General features: G+C 35.9%; 1 protein-coding gene across 8 annotated transcripts in view; it reads left to right on the forward strand.

The window, feature by feature from the left end:
- The window catches only part of RNF38 (ring finger protein 38), a 127,915-nt gene that overhangs the window by 95,162 nt on the left and 7,882 nt on the right, over positions 1–24,871 (forward strand). For all 8 annotated transcript variants that reach the window (XM_039234776.1, XM_039234777.1, XM_039234778.1 and 5 more), the window contains 6 exons: positions 8,476–8,669; positions 15,400–15,613; positions 19,263–19,430; positions 20,683–20,853; positions 23,547–23,708; positions 23,959–24,065. In XM_039234776.1, coding sequence (XP_039090707.1) covers positions 8,476–8,669; positions 15,400–15,613; positions 19,263–19,430; positions 20,683–20,853; positions 23,547–23,708; positions 23,959–24,065 — 1,016 coding nt within the window. The remainder of the gene's footprint in view (positions 1–8,475; positions 8,670–15,399; positions 15,614–19,262; positions 19,431–20,682; positions 20,854–23,546; positions 23,709–23,958; positions 24,066–24,871) is intronic.

A 24,871-nucleotide genomic window follows, 5' to 3' on the forward strand; every position in this document is an offset into this window, starting at 1 on the left:
CTTCAGTGTACTTGGCTCCCAGAGAACTCTGCTCATTTTTTGGCCTACCACTATTCTGCATAAAACAAAGTAAATCCTTCTCACATCCCCTTTGAGATACTGTCAGATACCTTCAACTAATTCTGATAAAACGGAGTGTGATTTCTTGTTCCAGTTTTGTTTTTCTCTACCTTAGAAAATGTAGTTTCCATAAAAAGGGAGAAATCTACCCATTTCTTACCCTCACAGAGTTATTCTTTTAATGTGTTATGTTTTCTTGGCTTTCCCCCAAGTTCCTTCCCTCCCAGCCTTTTCTACTTTTCCTTTCCTTTGGAACACTCCATTTTAAACAGACTCACCTACTTCTTGCATTTTTTTTCTTGAAGTATCCTTATCCTAGCTGAAACTAGCTAGTCTCTTTTTGGAAGACATCATTTTCCCTTCAGCCTTGTGTAGGAGTAAAAAAGAACTGTTGATTTTTCCCACTCCATACGTGGGGATTGAGTATGTATCTAGTAAGTGGGATGGTTATAGAGCACATAGAAGTGTTCACTATTCCCTGGGGCTTTGCTTCCAGCCACCAGTCCTCTGAACAAAAATCTCATCCTGTTTTTGGGCTATATTTGTTATTCATCTCCACTCTTTATCAGTTTTGTCACTGTCTTGTTTCTTAAAAACTTTTGTATTTTCGGGGCGCCTGGGTGGCTTAGTCGGTTAAGCGGCCGACTTTCGCTTAGGTCATGATCTTGCGGTTTGTGGGTTCGAGCCCCGCGTTGGGCTCTGTGCTGACTGCCAGCTCGGAGCCTGGAGCCTGTTTCAGTCTGTGACTTCCTCTCTCTCTGACCCTCCCCTGCTCGCGCTGTCTCTCTTCTCTCTCTCTCTCTCCTAGAAATAAATAAAAATATTAAAAAAAAAAAAACTTTTGTATTTTCTCCTCTTTTACTTGCTTGTTTTAGTCAAAATCTTTCAAATTTTGCAGGTTCTTTTAATTTTTAAAATTATGAAAAATTTCATATATAAAAGTTATAATGTATAAAGCAGACACATGTATAGTTTAGAAAAAACCACCATTCATCTTCAGAAGTCAGCCATTAACAATACTTTTGAAGTCTTTATATGACCTTCCATATATCCGTGCCTTGGGTAAAACTCTGAAATTTGTGTTTAGTACCCCTTTGCTTCTCTGTGTGGTTTTACCACATCCAGTATCCTTCAGACAGTATCACTATACTGTTTAGTTTGTGAACTTAATATAAATGGTATCATACTTTATATGATATGATGCATGTGGCCATGTAGTTGATTCACTTTCCTTTTAGTGTTTCATTTATATGAATATGCTGTAGTTTATTCCCTCTCTTTTTGATCAACATTTCCAGTAGTTTCCAGTTTTTACTGTTCTCACAAGCAGTGTTGCCGTGAATATTCTTTTTTATTTTTTAATTTATTTCTGAGAGCGAGAGAGCGAGCATGAGCAGGGGAGGGTCAGAGAGAGAGGGAGATACAGAATCCGAAGCAGGCTCCAGGCTCTGAGCTAGCTGTCTCACAGAGCCTGACGCGGAGCTCGAACCCATGAACCGTGAGATCATGACCTGAGCCGAAGTTGGACGCTTAACCGACTGAGCCACCCAGGTGCCCCTCCGTGAATATTCTTGTATGCTTTTCCTGGTATACATTGAGTTGATATTTTAATTTCTGTGAAATTATGACTTTGTGTATGTGTCAGTCTGAGTTTTCCTACAAAAGAGATACAGGTATAGGCATATTTGCACCTCTATAAAAATAAGTCTGTATTTAACATTAGAATCAAAGGTACCCACTATAATTGTTTTAGAAATTTAAAATTAAGGTATAATTAACATAGAGTAAAACTCACCCTTTTGGGGTACAGGCCTGTGACTTCTGATGAATACATACAGATGTGGAACCACCATCACAAGATAATAGAACAGTTTCAACTCCCCCCAAAACTCCCTCTTATCTCTCTCAGCCCCTTACAGTTTTAAAATTGAATTGTAGGTAGTCGGCTTTCATAAAACAGATACATTGTAGGGAATGTAGATTTCATGTCTAGCACAACCCTTGATTTCAAGGGAGTATGCCTGTATGATAATGATAGCTGTCTGATACTTTATTTTGTAAATTTACAGAAGTTAGTTAGGGGATTGAAATTTTCATGATTAATACACAGAGAAATAGACTAGGTTTCTGAAAGAGAAGACTAATTATGATAAAAAATATCTCCTCAACAAATTTATAGACAGTAAAAAATCCAGCCAAATTATCAGAATTTTATGATTTTTAGAAACCGTATAGAGTTATCCTAAATTCATAAGACTTTCAAAGAAAAGGCAGAGGAAAAAAACCTTTTTTTAAAATTGCGAGGGGGCAATATGCCATAATAGATACTAAATCGTATTACAAAGAAATAATTCCATGTCACTGAGCTCCTTGTTGTTAAACACAATGACTGTTTTTCACTCCCCAACTTGCTTGACCTTTCATTTGAATCCTTAACTCTCCATTCCACTGCCTTCTATCACCACACTCCACTCTCTCATCAACTACTCGGCATAAAATATTTTTTAGAGTTCAATATTGGCCATCCTTTTCACTGTGTAATTTTGGAGGGAAATTTTCTCCATGTCTGTACCTTCATTAACCTACCATCTATCTATATACCAAAAAGTCCTTAAATTTCTGGTCTCTAGACTTGAGCTGTCTGCAGAACAACTCCACCTGGTTATCTCAGACTGATTCCTTGATTTCAGGCTGTTATTAATATCTTCTCTGTTTTCGCTGGTTTCATATTTATATGAAAGATTTTTTATTTTAACCATTGATTTGTGTTTACAGCTTAAAATTATTACAGTCAGAGATTCATGATGCATAAAATCTAGTCTTTGGTTGACCTAACATACCATTTGAAAACATTACAGCATCAAGGTAAATCTGTTTTTGTGAACCAATGATGTGTTGTGTAATTAAAAATTAAGAAAAAATATGGCATAAGGTCATTAGTATGTTCTTAAAAAATTAGCCATGTAGGCCTCCCTAAACCCAGGACACCACTGCTGGACTAGCAGTTATGGCCAATGGTAGTAACATATTTTTCACGCAATACTGAATTCTATTCATTATGATAGGACTGCAGTGCTATATGACTGGATTCCTTACCAGGCATTCACTACACATATTTCATGAAGATACACAAACTTGGACCATATAAAAAGGCAGAAGTTCTGATTTTTTTTAAATATATGCTTTTGAAAGTACACTATTCAAAGCCGCTTTCCCCTCCATAGCTACAAGTAAGATAACCTCCTAGGAAGATGTACTCTTAGTCTGGTTATGAGTTTAAATTTTATTCTGAAATCTTTTGAGCTGAGGAATATCAGAGCTATACGTTAAAAAATTTAAAAAAGTCCAATGTGAATTATGTGAAACAGGTATATATTGTATAGTTCAAGGGCAGTGTAATCATTCAGTTGTCTTTGGTTCATCTTGACTAATAGAAACACATTACCTTAATCTGGATATAGTTTAAGCAAAGACTTTAGATTGTGGAGAATTAAATGAGAGAATATTTAGAGGTCATTTTTTAAGCTATATTGTGTGATTCAAATATACATTGTTAATTTCCTGCCTTTCCCTGCTTATATCCTTCCTTTGCAAAACAAAACAAAAGGGTCTGCCTTGATGGTTATTCTTTATTACCAACTTGTTTTATATGGAAAGTTTTAGTTTCTTAAGTACTTTCGTATCTATTAAATGAATGGAATTTAGTAAGTGTTTTCTCTCTCTGGGCCATTTAAATTTAGCATTTATTTTTTAACTGTGAAATGAAAAATTTTATCTTTTGCCAATGATAGTTAAGGCAAGTAGAGAAAGTCTGGGAGTTTAAAAAAAAAATTGGGGACTCTTTTTTTTTTTTTTTTTTAAGTTTGAGAGAGACGGAGAGGCAGAGACAGAATCCCAAGTAGGTTCCACAAACTCCCAAACCATGAGATAATGACCTGAACCAAAATCAAGAGTTGGACACTTAACCAACCAAGCCACTCAGGCACTTCAGAAATGGGGACTCTTAAATCATGCTGTACTTACTTATAAGAGAGAATGAATAGTCTTGAATGATGAGTGGAGGGAAAGGACCAAATTATTGGGGAGTTGTACCCCTGCCTGCCCTGCCCCTCCCAATTGCCCCCTTGCTACTTTGAGAAGGAAGTCCTTGAGGCTCACTACTGGTTGCTGAAGTCTGAGGCACATTTCAGTCTCCAGTTTTTATCTACAACTTGGAATCTGTTTCCACTTTGGGAAAAGTTTGTCTCCACAGGATCTCCCTTTACCTTCAAGACTTGCTGATTGAGATATATAAATATATATATAAGTATATAAAATATCAAAGAATATGTGTATATATGCATGCATATGTGTTGCATGTGTACACTTTTTTAGTGTAACATTTTGTGTTAAATGACTTTAGATTTGCTTTTGGAATCATGGAATGCATTTTTATGTCTCTGGGGTTTTCACTTCTAATGACGATGTTTTGGTTATACAGATCATTTGGTGTCGGGGCGCTTGGGTGGCTCAGTTGGTTAAGCATCTGACATCAGTTTAGGTCATGATCTCGCAGTTCATGAGTTTGATCCCCGTGTCGAGCTCTGTGCTAACAGCTCAGAGCCTGAAGCCTGCTTCGGATTCTGTGTCTCCCTCTCTCTCTGCCCCTCCCCCACTTGTGCTCTGTCTCTCTCCCTCTCTCAAAAATAAACATTAAGAATCCTTCAAAAGGTGATTTGGTGTTAATAAAGTGTAGTTCATTTTATCAGTTGTTTAACACTCTTGCCTCCCTTGACCCCTAGGTTTAAGGTTAAGTCGGTTAAGTATCCGACTTTAGCTCAGGTCATGATCTCACATTTATGAGTTTGAGCCCCACTTTGGGCCCTGTACTGACAGTTCAGAGCCTGGAGCCTGCTTCGGATTCTGTCTCCCTAGTTCTCTGCCCCTCCCCTGCTCATGTTCTGTCTCTCTCTCTCTCAAAAATAAATAAACATTTTTAAAAAATTTTTAACAGAAAAAACTATTTTTGTTGGGGCGCCTGGGTGGCTCAGTCTGGGTAAGCAATCTGACCCTTGATTTTGCTCCAGTCATGATCTCACGGTTCGGTACATGAGTTTGAGCCCTGCATCTGACTCTGCTGACAGCATGGAGCCTGCTTGGGATTCTCTGTCCTCTCTTTCTCTCCCTCTCCCCACTTGCACACTTGCTCTTTCTCGATCTCTCTCAATATAAATAAACTTCAAAAATATTTTTGTTGTATTTAAGCCATTATTTCTAAGTGCTTCTATTAGGATTTTCATATTTATTCATGATTTTGGCAAAACAGAAGTCTTTGTAGTTAATTTATCAAAGTTTACAATACTTACATTTTTTTTTTCTGTAACTACAGTGCTTTCATGCTTTGTAGGTTGATTATAAAATTGAAAACCAGTAAACACACCCCATAGTGTCAGGAGTATCTTTTGTAGTCATTGCAGGACTAAGTGGTATGTTGGCCCATGGAGGAGAGGGTGTAATTTTCTACCTGTTCTACTCAACACATGCTTTAGGTGACAAAATGATATGGATTTGTTTTTTCTAGACTCTGGTTACCTTTAAAACAATGTTTTTGATGTTTATTTTTTATTTCGGAGAGAAGGAGACAGAGTGTGGACAGGGGAGGGAGCAGAGAGAAAGGGAGACACAGAATCCACAGCAGACTCCAGGCTCTGAACTGTCAGCACAGAGCCTCACATGAGGCTCAAACCCAGGAGCTGCAAGATCGTGACCTAAGCCAAAATCCAATGCTTAACTGCCTGAGCCACCCAAGCACCCCTGGTTACCTTTTATACTTCCCATGACAGAGAAGCTATGTGCTTAAGTTTTATAAGAATTTCTAAGTTCTCAATCATACTATTTTTGAATCCATATTATTTAGAGCATATTTCTTGGAGTCCTCTAGCTTGTTCTAATTGGAATAATTACTTTTCAGACCTGTACTGCCATTGTCCTGAGATTTCTTTTCATTGCACTTCTCAGTTACTATTACTGTTTATTGGATTGTGTGTGTGTGTGTGTGTGTGTGTGTGTGTCCCAAGTAAAAGAGAGCACACATGTGTGCACATATAAAAACAATCAAGTAAAAATTTTTGAAAGGATCTTTGAGAACCAACTTTGAATCTTTATACATCTGACAAGTCTTTGTTTTATCTTCACACTAGATTAATAGGTTGGAGTATAAAATTTCAGGTTCAGTATTTTCCCTCAGCATTTTTAGCATCTTTTGTTTTCTGAGGGAAGTCTAATGCTAATCTAATTCTTGTTTCTTTGTAGGTTATTCCCACTTCCCTTTTCTGGAAACTGAGGATATTTTTGGAGTTGCTTAGAGTACTAAAAATTGATGAGGAATGTGATGAAATCATGTTGTGTGTATATATATATACACACAGTAAACGTTTTAATATTTCCTGGTCTTTAAATATCCATTTTGGTTTTCTATTACTTTGAGTAAAAAAGGATTTATTACCATAGTAATAATGAATAGCTCACTTCCCTCCACTTCCTATTCTTTGACTCCCCTTTTTCACTAATGTGAATCTATCACAGCACAAAGAGAAGAGATAGAGAACTTTCCCAGTCACCTTATCTCTTAAAAACAATGCATTTGCAGTTTGTTTTTGTGGGTCTGCACCATTCCCCTCCATTTTGGACAGTGACTTTTTAGAATTCAAAGTCCGTATCATAGCTTGGATTAAGCTTCGCAGTAGAGGATATGTATATGAAAGCAAATGCTCATGATTGGTTACTAGCATTTTGGTAGTTAAAAAAAAAGACAATGCTAGTCAAATTTGTTTGACCTACTGGAGATCACTTCTTTTTAGTGCATCTATGTAGTTCATGTATGGCTTTGCCAGGTCTTTCTGCTGTTTTGTTTTAATCAAAATATCTACATTTCATTGGTTATTTTTTAGGTTTTAGGGTTATCAGAACATAAGTGATTTTCTTAAAATCAGAGGGTAAAAACAAGCATGCTTTTAATATAGCAAGCACCATTAATTCTAGGGAGGAAATAAGGGGTTCCTTTATGGTTCTGAAAACTATTTACTATTTTAACGACAAATTTCAATTATCCTTTTTTAAAGTTTGTTTATTTATTTTGAGAGAGAGAGAGAGAACCTGCACGCACGAGCCAGGGAAGGGCAAAGAGAGAATTCCAAGCAGTCTTCACACTGTCAGTGCAGACCCCGACTCAGGACTCAGTCTCACAGACCGTGAAATCCTGACTTTAGCTGAGATCAAGTGTCAAATGTTTAACCGACTGAGCCACCCAGACACCCTGAATTTTAACATTCTTAAGTATAGAAAAAACAATGACATGGTTTTTGGAATACCTCTGCCTAATAATGTGGAATGATCAATAGGAACCATTTAGCAATTTGCTTTATTTTTATCAGCTAACGAGTTCTGTCTTATCTCTTAACATTTAATGTTGTATTATTGTAGCCTCATATACTCTTTTGCTGATATTCTGATTTTTTTGTGCTGGCAGCAGGCACCAATTATTTTGCAACCAAAAGTGCTCTAATGCCCAAGTAATTAGAACTTGAAGGAGTAGATTTGAGATAACAGAGGTTCTCTTAGAAAATACATAGGCTTCATCAGACATTTGGTTAATTCGAAATTTTGATAGTTTCTGTGAGACTGGATGGGAAAATTGAATTATATGGAGATCTTAGAGAGTTATGAATTCAACTAAGAGATTCATACCAATTTTATAGATAGTAATGCTATGATCCTTGAAAACCCAAGTGTGTAGTAATAGGTACAGGTTTTGAATTATCCACCACTCCCATGATTTACCTGGTACTCCATGTCTTCCTCAAAATGCTATAATGTTCTAGTTAAGAACAAGAGATCTAGATCAGTTGACTCTTTATCTGTTTCATATAAATGTTATTTTAGTCCTCTAACCCTTATTAAAGAAAATTAGTGGCCTTAAACAGTAGGAATAAAGAAGCAGAATGGTGTTATTTCGAATTAAGTCAAGGGCCTACTAAAATTGTACCACCTCGTCAGCTGATCTTTCAAATGAGAATTGATCCTTAAAAGCATAACTTAACTGATGGGTGAACATAGAGGAACTTCTTAATTGGTTTGGGGTTTTAAATAAATGGTCAAGTTCCATACAATTGTTTATTGCCTTGTTGTGCATCTTAAATGTCTGTGAGTTTTATGATGACTTTTAAGAAGCAGATTTTACTCTTGATTTGATGTTTACTGTGCATCTCCCTTCCCCTATTCAGGATCTTTTTTTCCTTAAAATTTTAATTTGGGTTGACAGCATATTTCCCCCTCCTTCAGTCTTTAAGATAAATATATTTAAACGCCTATGCGTATATAGTAATGCAAAATCCTTAAAAGGTCTCATTAAGTTGATTCATTTTGTTGCATTGGCAGAGTGAAGATAGTCCGAGTCCCAAGAGACAGCGCCTCTCTCATTCAGTCTTTGATTATACATCAGCATCACCAGCTCCCTCACCACCAATGCGACCATGGGAGATGACATCAAATAGGCAGCCCCCTTCGGTTCGATCAAACCAACATCACTTCTCAGGGGAAAGATGCAACACACCTGCACGCAACAGAAGAAGGTTAGTTGATGACAATGTATTTCTTAAATTATCTTTTATTGGTAGATTTGTGAGATTTTTTTTTAATGTCAAAAAGCATTTTTTCTGTAGGCATTTTATAAATACCATACACTTACACATGAAAACCGTGACATTATTTATAGACTCCCACAGAAGATTTAGCTTATGGTTGACAGTTGAAGAAATTGAAAAAGGCTAACGTGATTTACGTAAAATCAATCCAGGCCATTCTATATGAATTCAGCTACTTTATGGTTGAAGGCTTTTTGTGGGCTAGCCTATAATCCTGATTACAGAAAAATGAATTTTATAGTTCACAACTGTAATGAAATATGGAAATCCTAGAAATGAGCTACCTCTTTTTTTGGTCCATTCCTATTTCTTAGTATCTATAAGGCAGGGGGAAACTTAATTAGGTTTCTTATAAAACTGTTGAGCCCTGGTATGAAAGAGTGACTGAAGTTTATTTCAGTGCTCAGTCCTCTCTCTCATGGGGGTTGGCCTCTGTCTTTCTTTCCTGGAGGAATGCATTTCTTCTGAGCTTCTTCCTTTTTAGTTGTGGCCTGAGTACATAATTTCTCTTTAGTTGTGGCCTGAGTCCATAATTTCTTATTCAGGGCAATTTGCATGTACAGTATGTTGGTAATCTAAGAAATATTGAATGTCTGGAGTTAAGAACGTGTTATGGACCAAATGTTTTTGTCTTCTCAAAATTCATAGTTGAAGCCGTTCTTTGTTCTAAACATTCTTTGTTCTAAACCTGTTTCTGAGTTACATTCTGTTGAGACATTAAGACTTTTACATTACCTGGTACATTTTTACCCAGTCTTAGCCAATTCACCAGTGTGGCTATATTTGGAGATGGGGTCTCTAAGGAAGTACCTAAGGCTGAATGAAGTCATAAGGGTGGGGTCCCCAGTCCAATAGGATTGATGCCCTTATAAGAAGAGACACCAGAGAGCTCACGCTCTCTGGCATGTGAGGACACACTGGAAAAGGTGGTCATCCTGCAAACCAGGAGAAGAGCTCTCACCAGAAACTGGCGATGCTCACATCTTGATCTTGGACTTTGAGTCTCTAGAACTATGAGAAAATTAATTTTTGTTGTTGAAGCACCTAGTCTGTGGTATGTTGTTACGGCAGTCCTAGGAAACTAATGCTGAAAGATCTTAAAACCACCATTCTTTGTTCTAAATGAGACAAAATAAACCTGCTTCTGAGTTATGTTCTGTTGAGACATTAAGACTTTTTACATTACCTGGTGCATTTTTACCCAACCTTATGGGAATGTTTAAAATAATGTATGTCACCCAGGTAAAATATTTCATAGCTGTTAAATGCAATAGCTTGAGAGAGTATGGTTGGTTGTTTCTGGGTTATAACCTGAGCATCTGCTATAACCTTTCCTATTTTATGGTGAAATGTGTCATGCTTTCAAAAGAACCTGTAAAACAGACATACACTTAAAAGGATAACACACAAGTGTACCAACACCCAGGTTAAAATAGAACATTGTTAATACTTCACAAGACCCTGATCATCCTTCCTAAAGGATAAACCCTATCCTGTGATTTGACATCATTCCTTTGTTAATACTTTCTAATACCTATGAATGTATTCTAAAATGATGTAAATTTAGTTTTTGCTAGGTTTACTTTCATTTAAATGTATTCCTCTTTGGCTTTACTAAACATTCTATTTTTAATGTGGGTAGCAGTAGTTTATTTATTTTTACTGTGATATAATCTTCCATTATATTGATACATTATTTATGTATCCATCTACTATTGAGTAATGATGCTCAGTTTCTTACTATTATAAAGAGTGTTATTAGGAACCTTTTATGTACATATTTCCTTGTGTACATGTAGAAACATTTCAGGAGTGTACAAGCCTAGGAGTATAATTCTGTGTCATTGAAAAGGGACCTTGACCAGAAAGGGAATGTTAGAAGTGTCGTTTCCCGATGGTAGTAGTAACTAGCTATGGGTTCTATAATTGAAGAGAAGCATCATGCTCTCAGGTCATGGAAACACAAAGGGGAAAGAATAGGGAGAATTTACCAGAAAAACTTAACTATGGGCTTATTCTGCCCAGTAGTCTGTTGGGATTCCTTACTCCATTCTCACTTTGATAATTTATTATTATAAGCTAGCTGTATACTTAGCTGCCAGATTTCCTCCCAGAAGCAGGCTGTGCAAGCACATGCAATATTCAACAACAGCTTAACATAATTTCAGATACAAAGATGAACACACAAAGTGAAAGGAGGACGCTAAGCTCAATAAAACAAAGAACTTGAAGCAACCGTTAATAGGACAGTATTTTTGAGGAAGTATAACATGAGAGACATGCAGTAAGATAATTATATCCATAAAAGTCAACTAGAAACCTTACTTGGCAAAATTTTAGAATTCAGTAAATGTGTAGAAAAGGTGTCCTAGTTTCTGAAAGATCCAAGTGGAGAAATTTTCCCAGGTGTAGTGTAAAAGGCAAAATGAAAAGTGTGTGGATAAAAAAGCTTAAATATAGAGACCGAGCCATCAGTTCTAAGTGTCTGATAATATTTTCAGATTGAGACAATTGAGGGGAACTCTTTAAAATTTTTTTTAAAGTTTATTTATTTGTTTTAAGAGAGAGTGTGAGCAGGGAAGGAAGAGAGAGAGAGAGAAAATTCCCACCAAAGAGGCTCAATCCCATGACCCACAAGATCATGACCTGAGCTAAAACCAAGAGTCAGGATGCTTAACCAACTGAGTCACCTAGGCACTCCTGAAGGGGGGACCTTTTTATTTTATTTTATTCTATTTTTTAATTTTTAAATTCTATTTAAATCCAAGTTTGTTAACATATAGTGTAATAATGATTTCAGTAGTAGTATTTAGTGATTCATCACTTACATAATAAACCCAACACTCATCCCAAGTGCCCTCCTTAATATCCATCACTCATTTAACCCATCTGCTCACCCTCCTCCCCTCTAACAACCCTCAGTTCTCTGTATTTAAGAGTCTCATGGTTTGCTTTCCTCTCTCTTTTAATCTTATTTTTCCTTCCCTTCCCCTGTGTTTGGGATCTTTCTAAAGAAATAATGCAAAATCATTTCTCAGAATTTAAGAAAGACTGAGTTTTGAACAGCATTTGAACTTTCAGAACATAGACCAAGGACAATAAAAAATTCATAAATATTCCAAGACAGAAACTTTTGACTTCTACTAGCTGACTTATCATCGTTTAAGTATAAGGCCAAAAGATAAAAACATTTCAAATATTCAGAGACAAAATTGACCAACAAGAAATCCTCCCTGGAAGAATTCTTAAAAATTATACTGTCTCCAGGAAGCAGAAGAATAAATGCAAGAACTATGATTCAAGACCATTGGTTAGCAGAGGGAACAAAGACATTCTTTTAAGTCTGAATAAAGGTCTGTTTAAAAAAGAGAAAGAGAGTGTCTCAGTCAGTTAAGCATTCGATTCTTTGTGTCAGGTCAGTTCATGATCTCACAGTTAGGAGTTCCAGCCTCGCCATCAGACTTCACGCTGATAGCTTAGAGCCTGCTTGGGATCCTCTCCTCCTCTCTCTGCCCCTCCCCTGCTAGCGTCTGCTGTCTCTTTCTCTCTCAAAATAAATAAATTTTTTAAAAGTTAAAAAAGAGAGAGGTGCCTGGGTGTATCAGTCAGCTAAGCAGCTGACTCTTGATTTCAGCTCAGGTCATGATCTCCCTGTTTATTAGATTGGGCCGTGTGTTGGGCTCTGCACTGAAAGCGTGGAGCCTGCGTGGGAATCTCTCTCCCACTCATTCTGCTCCTCTCCCTCCCTCTTGCACACGCACTTGCTCTCTCGCTCTCTCTCAAATAAGTAAACATTTAAAAAAATAAGAAAGAAACATGGAAAAGATTTGCACCTGAGATATGGACAGAGAGAGGAGACTATATTAAAGGTAATTATTAGGAGAATAGAAATAGAGAATGTATAGCTTCTACACATTTAAACAACTAATATATGTAGAAAACTCAAGCCAACAAAAGTCAGGTAAGAGGAGGGAACGGCTTTGAGATGTTTACAGTTGATACACCTAAAATAAAATGACAAAATACGGTAGAGTCAGCTGAAAGAAATATTTATCCGTATTTTATCATTTATTATTTCTAGACTTTTCAGTTATTCTGCTTCCTAAATACTCTGCCACAAGGCAAACCTACCATTTAATGAGGGGCCATATAGTGAAGATACGGAGACACACACATTGGCATGAGGACTTGGTTCTTAATTTGTGTTTAGTTCAAATGCTGTTGAAATTATTTTTGAGTAGAGAAATGAGGACAAGTGGCAACAACAGAATAAAATAATAATAAAAGGAGACCTTAAAGTTTGTTATAGGTTGAATAGGTTTTCAGGAGATGATCTGAGCACCTGTATTCTATTTTGATTTTAAGGTACATATTTTTTCACATCTTAACATCTACTAAGGACTTTGAATTAATAGTATATCATAGTTTAATTAGCAACTTTCCTCTATTTAGTGATACATAAAACAGTCCTTTATTTTGTTAAGATTTTCTTTTTAAGTAATCTCTGCACCCAGTTTGGGACTCGAACTCATAACCCCAAGATCAAAAGTCATGCACGTTCCACCGACTGAGCCAGTCAGGCGCCCCATAATACAGTCCTTTAAAATATCTGTGCAGATACAAAGATATGTGCATACACAGGAGTTAGTATATGTAAATAAATTTTCTTGCTTTGTTCTTTTAGGGAGACTAAAAATAGCGATTCGTGTGTAGGAGTGAGCACACCTCGCTTCTGAATACCATTCTGCAATTAAGAGACCCAGGGCTCTTTGGAGAACTGGTTAATTCCAGAACTGGTGTAGGGAAAATACAGGATGAGGGAGCATATATTGTGGTGCCAGATGTTAAGGAAGTACTCCAGAGGACAGGGCCATAGTGAAAGGATACGGGAACTAAATAGAGTGCTCCTTTTGGACAAAATGGAAATAATTTGAACAACAAAAACAGTAGTGTGGATTATAACCCAAACAATAAAATATCTGTGAATTCATACTGATTATAAATAACTGAATAAACAAAAGTGGGGAGAAGTGATAGTTCTTCCTTATAGAATTCCGTTTAATACATGTAGAAGAAATGAGGGAAAATAGGAAATCAACATTAGAATAGCTAATATCCATTCATATCCATTCATGCATGCTAAAATTACTGGCAAAACTTTCAGCAGAAGCAGAATGTTTGCATGTTCTCAAAGTATCTCTCCCTGAATATTTGGTAATTACGAAAGGAAGAATGGTGGTTTTGTAGTAGAGGGTCTCGGCAGACACCAGTTAGCCAAATGGTTAAACTGGCATCACATAGGCCCCAGTGATGCCTATCGATGTCATGTGCCCCTAGATACGATGCACTGAAATGGGCGTAACATCTCAGTGGTATCCTTTCCAGTAACGCGTAACATCAGACAGATCATGAGAAAACTCAGACAAACCCAGGTTGAGGGACATTCTGCTGAGTAAATGTCTTCAGAGAGATATCAAGGTCATGAAAGACCAGGGAAGACAGGTGCTATCACATTGGAGATTAAGGAGCTATGACAACGATCTGCAATAATGGGATCTTGTATTGGATTCTCAACAGTAAGGGGACATTGGTAGAAAAACTGATGAAACCTGAAATGTGCTCTTTTGTTTAATAGTACAGTACCAAGGTTAATTTCTTAACTTTAATAATTTCCCTCTGCTTATGGAAGATACTAGCATGAAGGAAAGTGAGGTGCTTAAGAGTATGCAAAAATACTATACTAAAATTAGTATAGGGGGCCGTTTGGCCTCTTTTGCCCAGTGTAAAGTACATTTTAATGAGGCTGCTTTTTTGAATTGCATTGGTGCTGAGCCATTATAAAAAGCAGTGGAGATAAATTGTGGAACTGTAGAGAAGTGGAAAATGGAGGTCTACTCACAATAACAACTTGATAAAATTTGTGTTTCAGTTTCTTGATTTCTTTCTTTTTAATTGAAGTGTAGTTGACACAATGTTTCAGGTATATAACACAGTGATTGACAACCTCTGTGATATGCTATACTCATCACAAGTGTTAACTACCATCTGTCACCATACAACACTATTAAAATACCATTGACTATATTCCCTATGCTCTGCCTTTCATCCCCGAAACTTGTTCATTCCATAACTAGCAGCTTGTACTTCTCACTCATTTTGCTCCCCCTACCCTGCTCCCCTCTGGCAACTACCAGTTTGAGGAACTATATCTTTCTGTATATCTTAACCAGATAGAAAACATGAAGTGCCCATTAGGCACAAATTTATTACATGTTTATTAGATAAAGGGAGCAAAATAGTGCATTAAACCTATTAAACCATGTAAAATTGCTGATATTTGATTACTTTTGCCTATACAAAGGGCAGTTTCATGCTATTAAGCCAAAAAAAAAGAAAAAGATTGATTAGTGGGCTATTGATTTCTAAGTACATGCAGAGCTGAATACCAGTTTTTGTTATGTTTTTAAAAACAGACATACATTCTGTTTAAATTTATATGTTTTTAGAGCTGACAAGGAACCACAGCAATTTAATTGCTCAAGCCTTTGCCTTAGCATAAATTACTGATGGATTGCAAAGAGAGACAATACAGAATCCTTATGGGTTGATTACAACAGTAAATATTATAATGACTTTTTTGACATTTGCTATATTACAGTCCTCCTGTCAGGCGCCAGAGAGGAAGAAGGGATCGTCTGTCTCGACATAATTCCATTAGTCAAGATGAAAACTATCACCATCTCCCTTATGCACAGCAGCAAGCAATAGAGGAACCTCGAGCCTTCCACCCTCCGAATGTATCTCCCCGTCTGTTACACCCTGCTGCTCATCCACCCCAGCAAAATGCAGTAATGGTTGACATACATGATCAGGTATAGTAACAGAATGTCCAGGAAATACAGATGCTAAAAATTGGTGGCAGTTTATTGAGGTGGTTTTTTTGTTGTAAATTTCTTTTAATTTTACCTGAAAGGAAACAGTCTTCCCTAAGTTGAAGCTGTTTTAGAGTCATTCATTCATTCTTAAGGACTGAAATTTTAAATTCTACACAGCTTAAAATAAAGTTGAACTGTAAAAAATGAGGAGCAAGGTTATGAAAGCTCAGAATGGCTTCATGTAGTAGTTGGTTTGAAATGACTGATGACAGGATTAATAGGAGACCCCCAGACAGCTAGTGGTTTGAATACATATTCCTCTTTCCTTCTCCCTTCCAGTTTCTTCTGGAATAATTCAGTAGTAAAGACAGTTGGCTACATCTTTGCTTACAGGTTTCCACGCATCTGCAAAGAGATGACAGGTAGAAGACTTTGTGAACCGAGGGACTAGTTGAGAAGAGGGCTTGCCAGTCTTAAGAGCCTGCAAGTAAAGATCAGAGTTGTTTGGATTTTTGTCGAGTTTCTGAAGTCAGAAAAGACTTGTATTCTAATAAAGTTGTTGAATTTTAAGGATGAGGAAAAACTCAAGTTTATAGATAGGAGAAATTAACAAAGGAAAGAGACTCAGACTAGCATCCGTTTTTTCATCTACACTAGATGGTATAAACAGTGAAAATACTGTATACTGACAACTGAAAGAAAATATGATCTCCCAAGCACCATCTTCTGTCAGACTTGTTCTACCCAGCGTTAATGAAACACTTCAAAAAATTCATCATGCAAGAAGTTTTAAAAAGAAAAAATTTTCTAGACCACATTCTTTGTGGTCATAATCTGATAAAACTATAAATTATAAGTTTGAAAATTGATTTTAAAAAATGACAACTGAAATATTTGAGGCAAGATTATAATTAAGGCAAATTAAAGGAAAAATCATATCAGAGTCAGTGAGATATATACCTAGAGCTGTTTTCTGAGAAAATTTTATAAACCTTCATTATTTGTTTTAAAAATTAGAAATAAATGAACTAATTGCTTGAGTAATTAGGGAGGAGAAATAGATTAAACTAAAAAGAATTGAGAAGAATAAATTGCCAGGTAATACAATTAAAATTAATAATATGGAAATCTGGTTTTTTGAAGCAGCACAAAGGAAACCCAATTCTGGTGCGTTGAAAAATTGATAGGAATGACAAGCACCTTGTGAGCTTGGGTAAGAAGAAAAGAACGAATACATAGAGAGGAGTGGGAATGATAAAAAGATCTATATCCATACTCATAGGAAAGAAACATTCAAAGAATCTTCTTCAATTATAAAATAAAAACAACTGTTTCATTAGGGGTGTTATGAGAATTAAGAGTCAATTTTGATCACTTAAACTAATACCAATGGTAAGCACTCAAGTATTATTAGGTTAATTAACTTAGTTATTAGCTATTATAATAAAATTGTATATATAACTCTGGGGGGACAGAAAATGTGAAGTTCCAAAAATTGACCAACAATAATAGAAAATTTTGAATTGCCACATTAAGTGTGAAAGCTACGTAAGAGATTTGCCATTGAAGAGGCACAGTGACCAGATGGCTTAACAGATGACTTTTCTAATCTTTAAGGAAAACTCATGTAATAATATACAAATGATTCTAGGCTTTTCTTAAGACCAATTTTCTAATTATTTTATGAAACCCATGTAATTTTAATATGAAGAGTAAATAAAGATAATAAAGTAAATTAAATCAAAGTAAAAATAAAATAAAGATAGCAATCCCCAAAGAACAGTAGAAGAAAACTGAATACATAGGAAGATTTTCTAAATAGATGTTTAGAAACACAATCTAGCAATGTATCAAAAAGAATAACCTGTGAATAAACTAGGTTTATTCCAAATAAAAGGATAGCTTAAATGTGAAAATACTCATATTACATCAACAAATAATAGAAAATGATAGTGATTTTATCATAAGATGTTGAAAAGTCAGTTTAAAATTTAATAAAAACTCTAGTAAGATAGAACAAGAAGGAAATTACTTAAATATAATAAGTAAAATTAATCTAATTTTATCCTGATTGGCCAGAGATGAGTTAGCAATTAGCAATGTCTGTCCTGTCCATTTGTATTTAATGTTATATTCTACCAAACGTAATAAGATAATGTAGTAATGGATATAAAGCATTGAAAGAAATAATTGTATTTTTCTCCTTCTCATTATGTAATTCAAAACACAAGAAATTCTAATGTAAAAGAATTTGATACAGTGCTCAAATGCAGATTCTGTGTATAGAAGTCAATAACCTTATATCTATCGGTTGGTGAATAAACACAATATAGTATATCTGTACAATGAAATATTCACTTAAATGTGTAGTGAAGTACTAATTATGCTACACCATGGATTAACCTTGAAAACATGGTACGTAAAAGAAACCAGTCACAGAAGGCCACAATTAAATGTCTACAATAGGTAAGTCCATAGAAACAGAGATGAATTCTGTTTTCAGTGTTATTATCGAAGCTTAAGTAAGAACAGAAGGCAAGAAAGAGTATAAGAATAAGAGCAAGTAACACCATCACTATCTGCAGGTGAAATAATGATATGCATAGAAAAATTGCAAAGCATCTTAGGTGGACTATTAGAATTAAGAATTGAACAGATTGCTAGGTTACAAAACAACTGTCAACTATCAAAACAGTTGTATTTTTCTATACCAGAGGCACACCTTTAATACAGGTACATCTACTTTGAGTGGAGGTGCTGGGAAATGGGCCCTGTTACTATTAGGGTTGTGGCATACTCAATCTTTTGCAAAAATTTTAAAGTTCACCCTTTTACCTAGTAATCTCTCTGAAATAAATGAAACTAGTATATAGGGATATATGTATGTTCAATGATATTTTTTTTTTACAACTGTGTTTGCATTGGCAAAAGAGTGAAAACAACTGGAGTATCCCATTAGTATATTAATGATAGGACTGTGTTGAGTGAGTGTACTTGAAATATCTGTTAGTATCAAAAAGAATGAATTGACTTTAACTCCCTTGAAGAAAGCTCTGCAGTACTAATTGAAAAAGGTAAGTTGCAGGGTAATATTTCATTTTTGTTAAGGAAAAAAGTAAACATGGTATCAATTTGTGGATAATCATGCTTGTTTTTTATTTGTGTGCTCATGGAGTTTCATGAAGGTAGGCTAGGAATAAGACTGGCCAAGAGAGAAGGAAATTATTTAACTTCTTTTATACTACTTTACATTGTTTTTTACTAGTTAGATTTTTTTAAAAAAATTTATTGCTATTGGATGCGGCTAGGTATTAGAAGATAGAGGAGCTTTCATGTTTCCAAGTTTCTTCTAGAAAACTTTTCTCTGTAAAGCTGGCTAGAAGAGTTAACTCATTATTCTCTTGGACTTTTCAAGTCTTCTTGAGGCCAAGGTTGAATCCCAGTTTTCTGGTTTTCATATACTATTCTTGAAACAGCTTTCCTACACAGTGATAAAGACTATTCTGGTTGAAACTATTGGAGAAGTGTACTGTGGAAATCTGTATAGCTGAGAAGGGAATCAATAAAGACCCAGATTTAAATTTTTAGTAGTTGATGTTTAACCAAATAGTTAAAATTCTGAGATTCTGTTTTTCTTTCCTAATAGCTCCATCAGGGCACTGTCCCTGTTTCTTACACAGTAACAACAGTGGCACCACATGGGATTCCACTCTGCACAGGCCAGCACATCCCTGCTTGCAGTACCCAACAGGTCCCAGGATGCTCTGTGGTTTTCAGTGGACAGCACCTCCCTGTCTGTAGTGTGCCTCCTCCAGTAAGTCTGCAGCCCCTCTTTCGAACGGCTAAGTGTGTCGTGTAAGCAAACAATTAAAGAGACTGCCTTTTAAAAAAAAAAAAAAAAGTAAAGGACAATTTTATTGCGACAAATCTCAAAGCATACTTATAATAACAGTTTAATAAAATTAGCTTTAAAACTTGATATATTTTCATATTAATTAAGTTTATACATATTTGAATATCCTGAAGATCAAAGCATGTTTCCTCATATATCAACACTGTTTATAATTAGAACTTGATAAAGGTTGGGTTTAGGGTACTAACAGGATATTGAACTAGTTAGTAATAAAGTCTCACAGGCTTTACAGATCAACAGTAACAATCTCAGCACTTACTGGATTTTAACAGGCACTTTGAGTGCTTAGCGTTACTTATTTAATACTCTAGACAGCCTGCTGTGGTAAAAATGGTATCTCCATTTTCTAGATGATGAAATTGAACATGACTTGCTTAGTGTCCTAGAGACAGTATGAGAGAACAGGGATTCACACCCACTTCTTTCTGCCTTTTAAGCTTATGTTTTATCCTTTATTCTACCAGCCTCCAGTCCACCCTCCTTATTTCACAAATGAGGTCGCTGTAATCCAGAGGATTTAAATGACTTGTCTAAGGTCTTCAAAGGAAAGCACTTTGCTGAATCTAAATATAACCCTAATATTCTTCTTTGAATGTGAGATTAAAAGGAACACAAAAATGCCAACACTAGCTTAACTTATTTATCCCAAGCTTGGTTTCTCAGTAATAGATTATGGAGTCGGTGTACTAAATTAGCATACTAAAATTGTGAGAGACATAACATACGGCACTTAACTGTGAATTGGGCTCTTTTTTTGGGGGTGGGGGGAGCTCTTAATAAATACAGAAATTCTAGAAATAAACATTTCTATAAGATTGTAAAGGAGAGCTTGGAAAGGAAAGCAGTAATAACTGCTATATCTTCAGTCAAGTAGAGCAAGCTTACTCTTTTTACCCCATTTCATAGGACGTTAGCTGTTTTGACTGATTTGTCAGAACTATATAAAATACAGAATTAAGTACTAATTATCAGTATTTTACTAATGCAGAAATACACTAGTGTTTCATTGTTAACATAGGTTACTAAAACATTTTGGTATTTTGAGGGGGATATGGCATGACATTTCAATCTCAATGTACAGATCATTTTAAAATTACGACTACTAGTTGTATATTCTGATACTTTTAACAACAAATAATGCTTTCTTTTACAGATGCTTCAAGCATGTTCAGTTCAGCACTTACCAGTACCATATGCTGCGTTCCCACCCCTTATTTCTAGTGACCCATTTCTTTTACATCCCCCTCACCTTTCTCCCCATCATCCACCTCATTTGCCACCACCGGGTCAATTTGTCCCTTTCCAAACACAGCAATCACGATCGGTAGGTATCTATGTACTCTTATGTCTTTAATTTTCACAGAATGTAGAGACCTAAGAGGTAGATTAATTTAGTAGGTGTAATTTGTTCCCACTTAAAGAACTATAATTTAGGTTCCTTAAAGAATTAGGGAATTCATAGACCTACAAAAATATAAACATTTACCTAGAATCAACTTGGTTTTCTTAAATTTTCCTAGTTCTTTTTTTAAGGGTGAAACTCGAATTCACAACCCTGAGATTAAGAGCTGAGTCAGATACTTTACTGACTGAGCCATCTAGGCACCCTTCTAGTTCTTTTATATGTGTCTTGTATAATTTAAATTTGTTCTCTCATATCTGCAGTCCTTCAGGAAGTAAATCTGAAGAAAAATTCAGTTCTCTTTTTTCCTTTTATGTATTTCTGAAATAGAAAATGAAAATATTATACAATTGTTTATACTTGCCATGATAATTTTATTCATTTAGGCAAGTAAAGTAACTATCTGGCCCTTAATGTTTTGTTTTGTTTTATTTTCCTTACGGCCTTTTTTTTTTTTATATTCTGATGAGAAGTTGAGATAGTCTATTAACATAGTCAGTTCTATCCTGGGACTGGAATATAGCTAAGGAGGCATACTATTTGGAGTGGGAAGGTGGAGGAGGGATAAGCACTGTTGAAAGGGAAGGGAGGGCACAGGAAGAAGACCCAGATGTTTTTTGGACTAGTCAAATTGAGAATCTGAACCATCAGGCATGGTTAAAGAAGATTTCAACCTTGTGAAAGGAAGTTGATAGTGTATTCTAGCAGAACCTAACCATCCTTTACCAAGGATTTATGCATCTCGCTGGGTCTCAGGTAGAGGTGAACTTAATGGCTGCTGTCTTGAAAACTATAGAAGCCAATTATGACAGAAGTTTGGCTAATCCAAAAAGTTAGAACTACTTCTATAAGAAAAGCTCTTATCAGAATCATGGTGGGATTAATGCCAAGATGTTTCTTAGCTTCCAATACTGGGAATTCAAAGTTAAAACAATTTAGCCATCACTTATGTGGGTTTGGAATGCCTTAAAAGGTCCAGTCACATAACCAAATCAGAACTTAGGTTGTGTTATCACAGCGTCAGCAGTTGTGATTTCTCTCCCACATACATAAGCTCCCAAATTCAAGTGTAATCACTTACGTTTGAATAATGAATAATGTGTTGATATTGCCTCACTACAAGAGAAAGTCAGAGTAACATTTAAGAATATGTTCCCAGGAGAATCAGAAACAAAAATACGTACATAAAAACATTCATAGCAGCATTATTCCTAATAGCCAAAAAGTAGAAAGAGTTCCTATGTCCATCAGCTGATCTGGATTATTTTTTCAACTATGAACAGGAATGAAGTAGTGTTACACAAAGTACAAGATGGATGAGCCTTGAAAACATTATGCTAAGTGACAGAAACCAGATACATACATGATTCCATACATGTGAAATGTCCAGAACAGGCAAATTTTGGAAACAGAAGGTAGATTGGCAGTTGTCCAGGGCTTGGGGAGGACTGGAGAAATTAGGTAGGGGACTGCTAATGGGCCCAGGGTGGGGGTGGAGGGATAAAGATTCTCTGGAATTAGTTAGTGGTGATGATTCCACAGCTCTTGTGAATCTGCTAAAATCTATTGAATTGTGCTCCTTAGCAGGGTACCTTAGTCCAGAAAAAACATGCTCTATGCTTTGCTTTTGTACATTGTCTCAGTGTTGATAACATACTTTTGAAGTAGGCTATGATCATGTCAGTTCTGTAGATAATAATGAGGTTCATGTTACATTATTTATATATAAGTTACATGGCTGTTTAGTAACAACAGCAAGAGCCTGTCTAATGCCAAAGTCCATAAGCTTTCTAATACAGCATCGTGCCTGCTGTCTTTTATCCCATTTAGCCTTGGTTCTGCTTTATAAATATATATTCTGTGTGGGATGCCTGGGTGGCTCAGTCAGTTAAGCATCAGACTCTCTCTCAGCTCAGGTCGTGATCTCACAATTGGTGAGATCAAGCCTCATGTTTTAGGCTCTGTGCTGACAGTGTGGAGCCTGCTTAAGATTCTATCCCTCCCTCTTACTCTACCCCTCCCCCACTCAAGTGTGCATGCTCCCTCTCTTTCAAATCTAAAAAGAGATAAATATAAACTGTGTTCAATTTCATATCTTAGAGATTGTATTGTCTGAAAAATTTGTGAGTAGGTCAGTGCATATGACTAAAAAGTAATTTTAACTTTCATATGATTGACTTACACTTTCTGTTTTTTAAGAGAAGTTTCAAATAGTAAAAGAACTGTGTTGGGGATCCTGACTGGTTAAGTTGCTAGAGCAGTTGACTCTTAATCTCAGGGTCATGAGTTCAAGCTTCATGTTGGGCGTGGAGCCTACTTTAAAAAAAGAAGAAGAAAGAAAGGTACCCTTGAATGGATAGCGGAGATGTTTAATGACCTGTTTCAGAAAATGTCTTAGTGAAATCCAATTAAAGAAATTTGTAGGAAGATTTTAATACAGTCTGTATGTCCACATGGTACAAATTTAGATTGATATAAACATGAAGAAATAAATGACCTTAAAGGTATTTTGTGAGGAGTTAATTTTTTGTTGTTAAACACTATCTAAACACTAGGTATCTATCTAATATACTGGAAGTATATTAATATATTAGTTTGTGTTTTTCGTCCCTCAGCCTCTGCAAAGGATAGAAAATGAAGTGGAACTCTTAGGAGAACATCTTCCAGTAGGAGGTTTTACTTACCCTCCATCGGCCCATCCTCCAACATTACCTCCGTCAGCTCCCTTGCAGTTCCTAACTCATGATCCTTTGCATCAGGAGGTGTCCTTTGGAGTAGTAAGTTTTCATTCATTGTTATTAACTTATTACTTACTTTGATAACTTACACCTAAGTTTTATGTTTTAAACTAGTTGTGTCTGTGTTAACATTTAAGATCTACAAAATGTGACTTAAACAGTAAAGAACTTTGTAGCTATTTTGGTTTCTTTTTTTTTTTTTTTTTTTTAAGAAGAGAGACTATTTGACAGATTAAGTAGTTGCAAAGGTGGAATGATCTTCAATTGTTTTAACATTTCCCCCCTACAGCCTTATCCTCCATTTATGCCTCGGAGGCTCACAGGACGTAGTAGATATCGATCCCAGCAGCCAATACCACCTCCCCCTTATCATCCCAGCTTACTACCATATGTGTTGTAAGTTCTGTTCTTCTCATTTTAATGAATTCTGAATTTTGACACCCTTGAGAGTCTTTTATGAATATCTTCTATGTGATTTATAATTTAGGGTCTGTCAGATATTAGTTTCTATTTAATGTTGAGCAATTGGGGTGAAATAAAGAGAAGAGCCGAAGACAAGGGAGAAGTAGGAGAGAAAGAAATTTGTGAGCCAGAAAATAGGTTTAACAAATCAAAAGGTAGAAAAGTTGACAGTTTCTGCCTCTTATATAGCTGTCGTCACTTGACACCTTTGATAATCCAGTTCTTGATGCTGCTACTTTTCTCAAGGGAAGAGAGAGAAGTTACTTCTATCCCTTGGAAATGTTGTTAGGATTACTTTTGTAACATACACCCATGGGTTAAACGTGATAGTTCTTTATTTCTCTCCCATGGAATGAAGTTCAGAAGGAGGCAATTCAGGGTTTGTTACCCCGTAACTGAGGAATAGTTCTACCATCTTCAATATTTTGTGGCTTTCTCTTTATGATGAAAGATGGCCCCTCAAATTCTGGCCATTATATCTGTACTCCAACTAGCAAAAATGAAAATGGATCTCTCTGTCCACCTGCCCCCTCTCAAGGATACTTCCTAGAAGTTGCATGTCTTACTCCTGCCTATATCCCATTGGCCAGAATTTAGTCTCATGTCTATAATTAATTTCTAAGAAGGGTTGGAAATGCTGTTTTGTACAGAGGGCCATGTGCCAATATCACACTATTGATAATTGTAGCTTTATTATAAGTCTTAAAATCAGATAGTATCAGAACTTGGCTCTTAACGTG

Source organism: Hyaena hyaena, unplaced genomic scaffold (genome assembly GCF_003009895.1).
Source record: "Hyaena hyaena isolate Hyena2069 unplaced genomic scaffold, ASM300989v1 scaffold_93, whole genome shotgun sequence".
Classification (NCBI taxonomy): domain Eukaryota; kingdom Metazoa; phylum Chordata; class Mammalia; order Carnivora; family Hyaenidae; genus Hyaena; species Hyaena hyaena.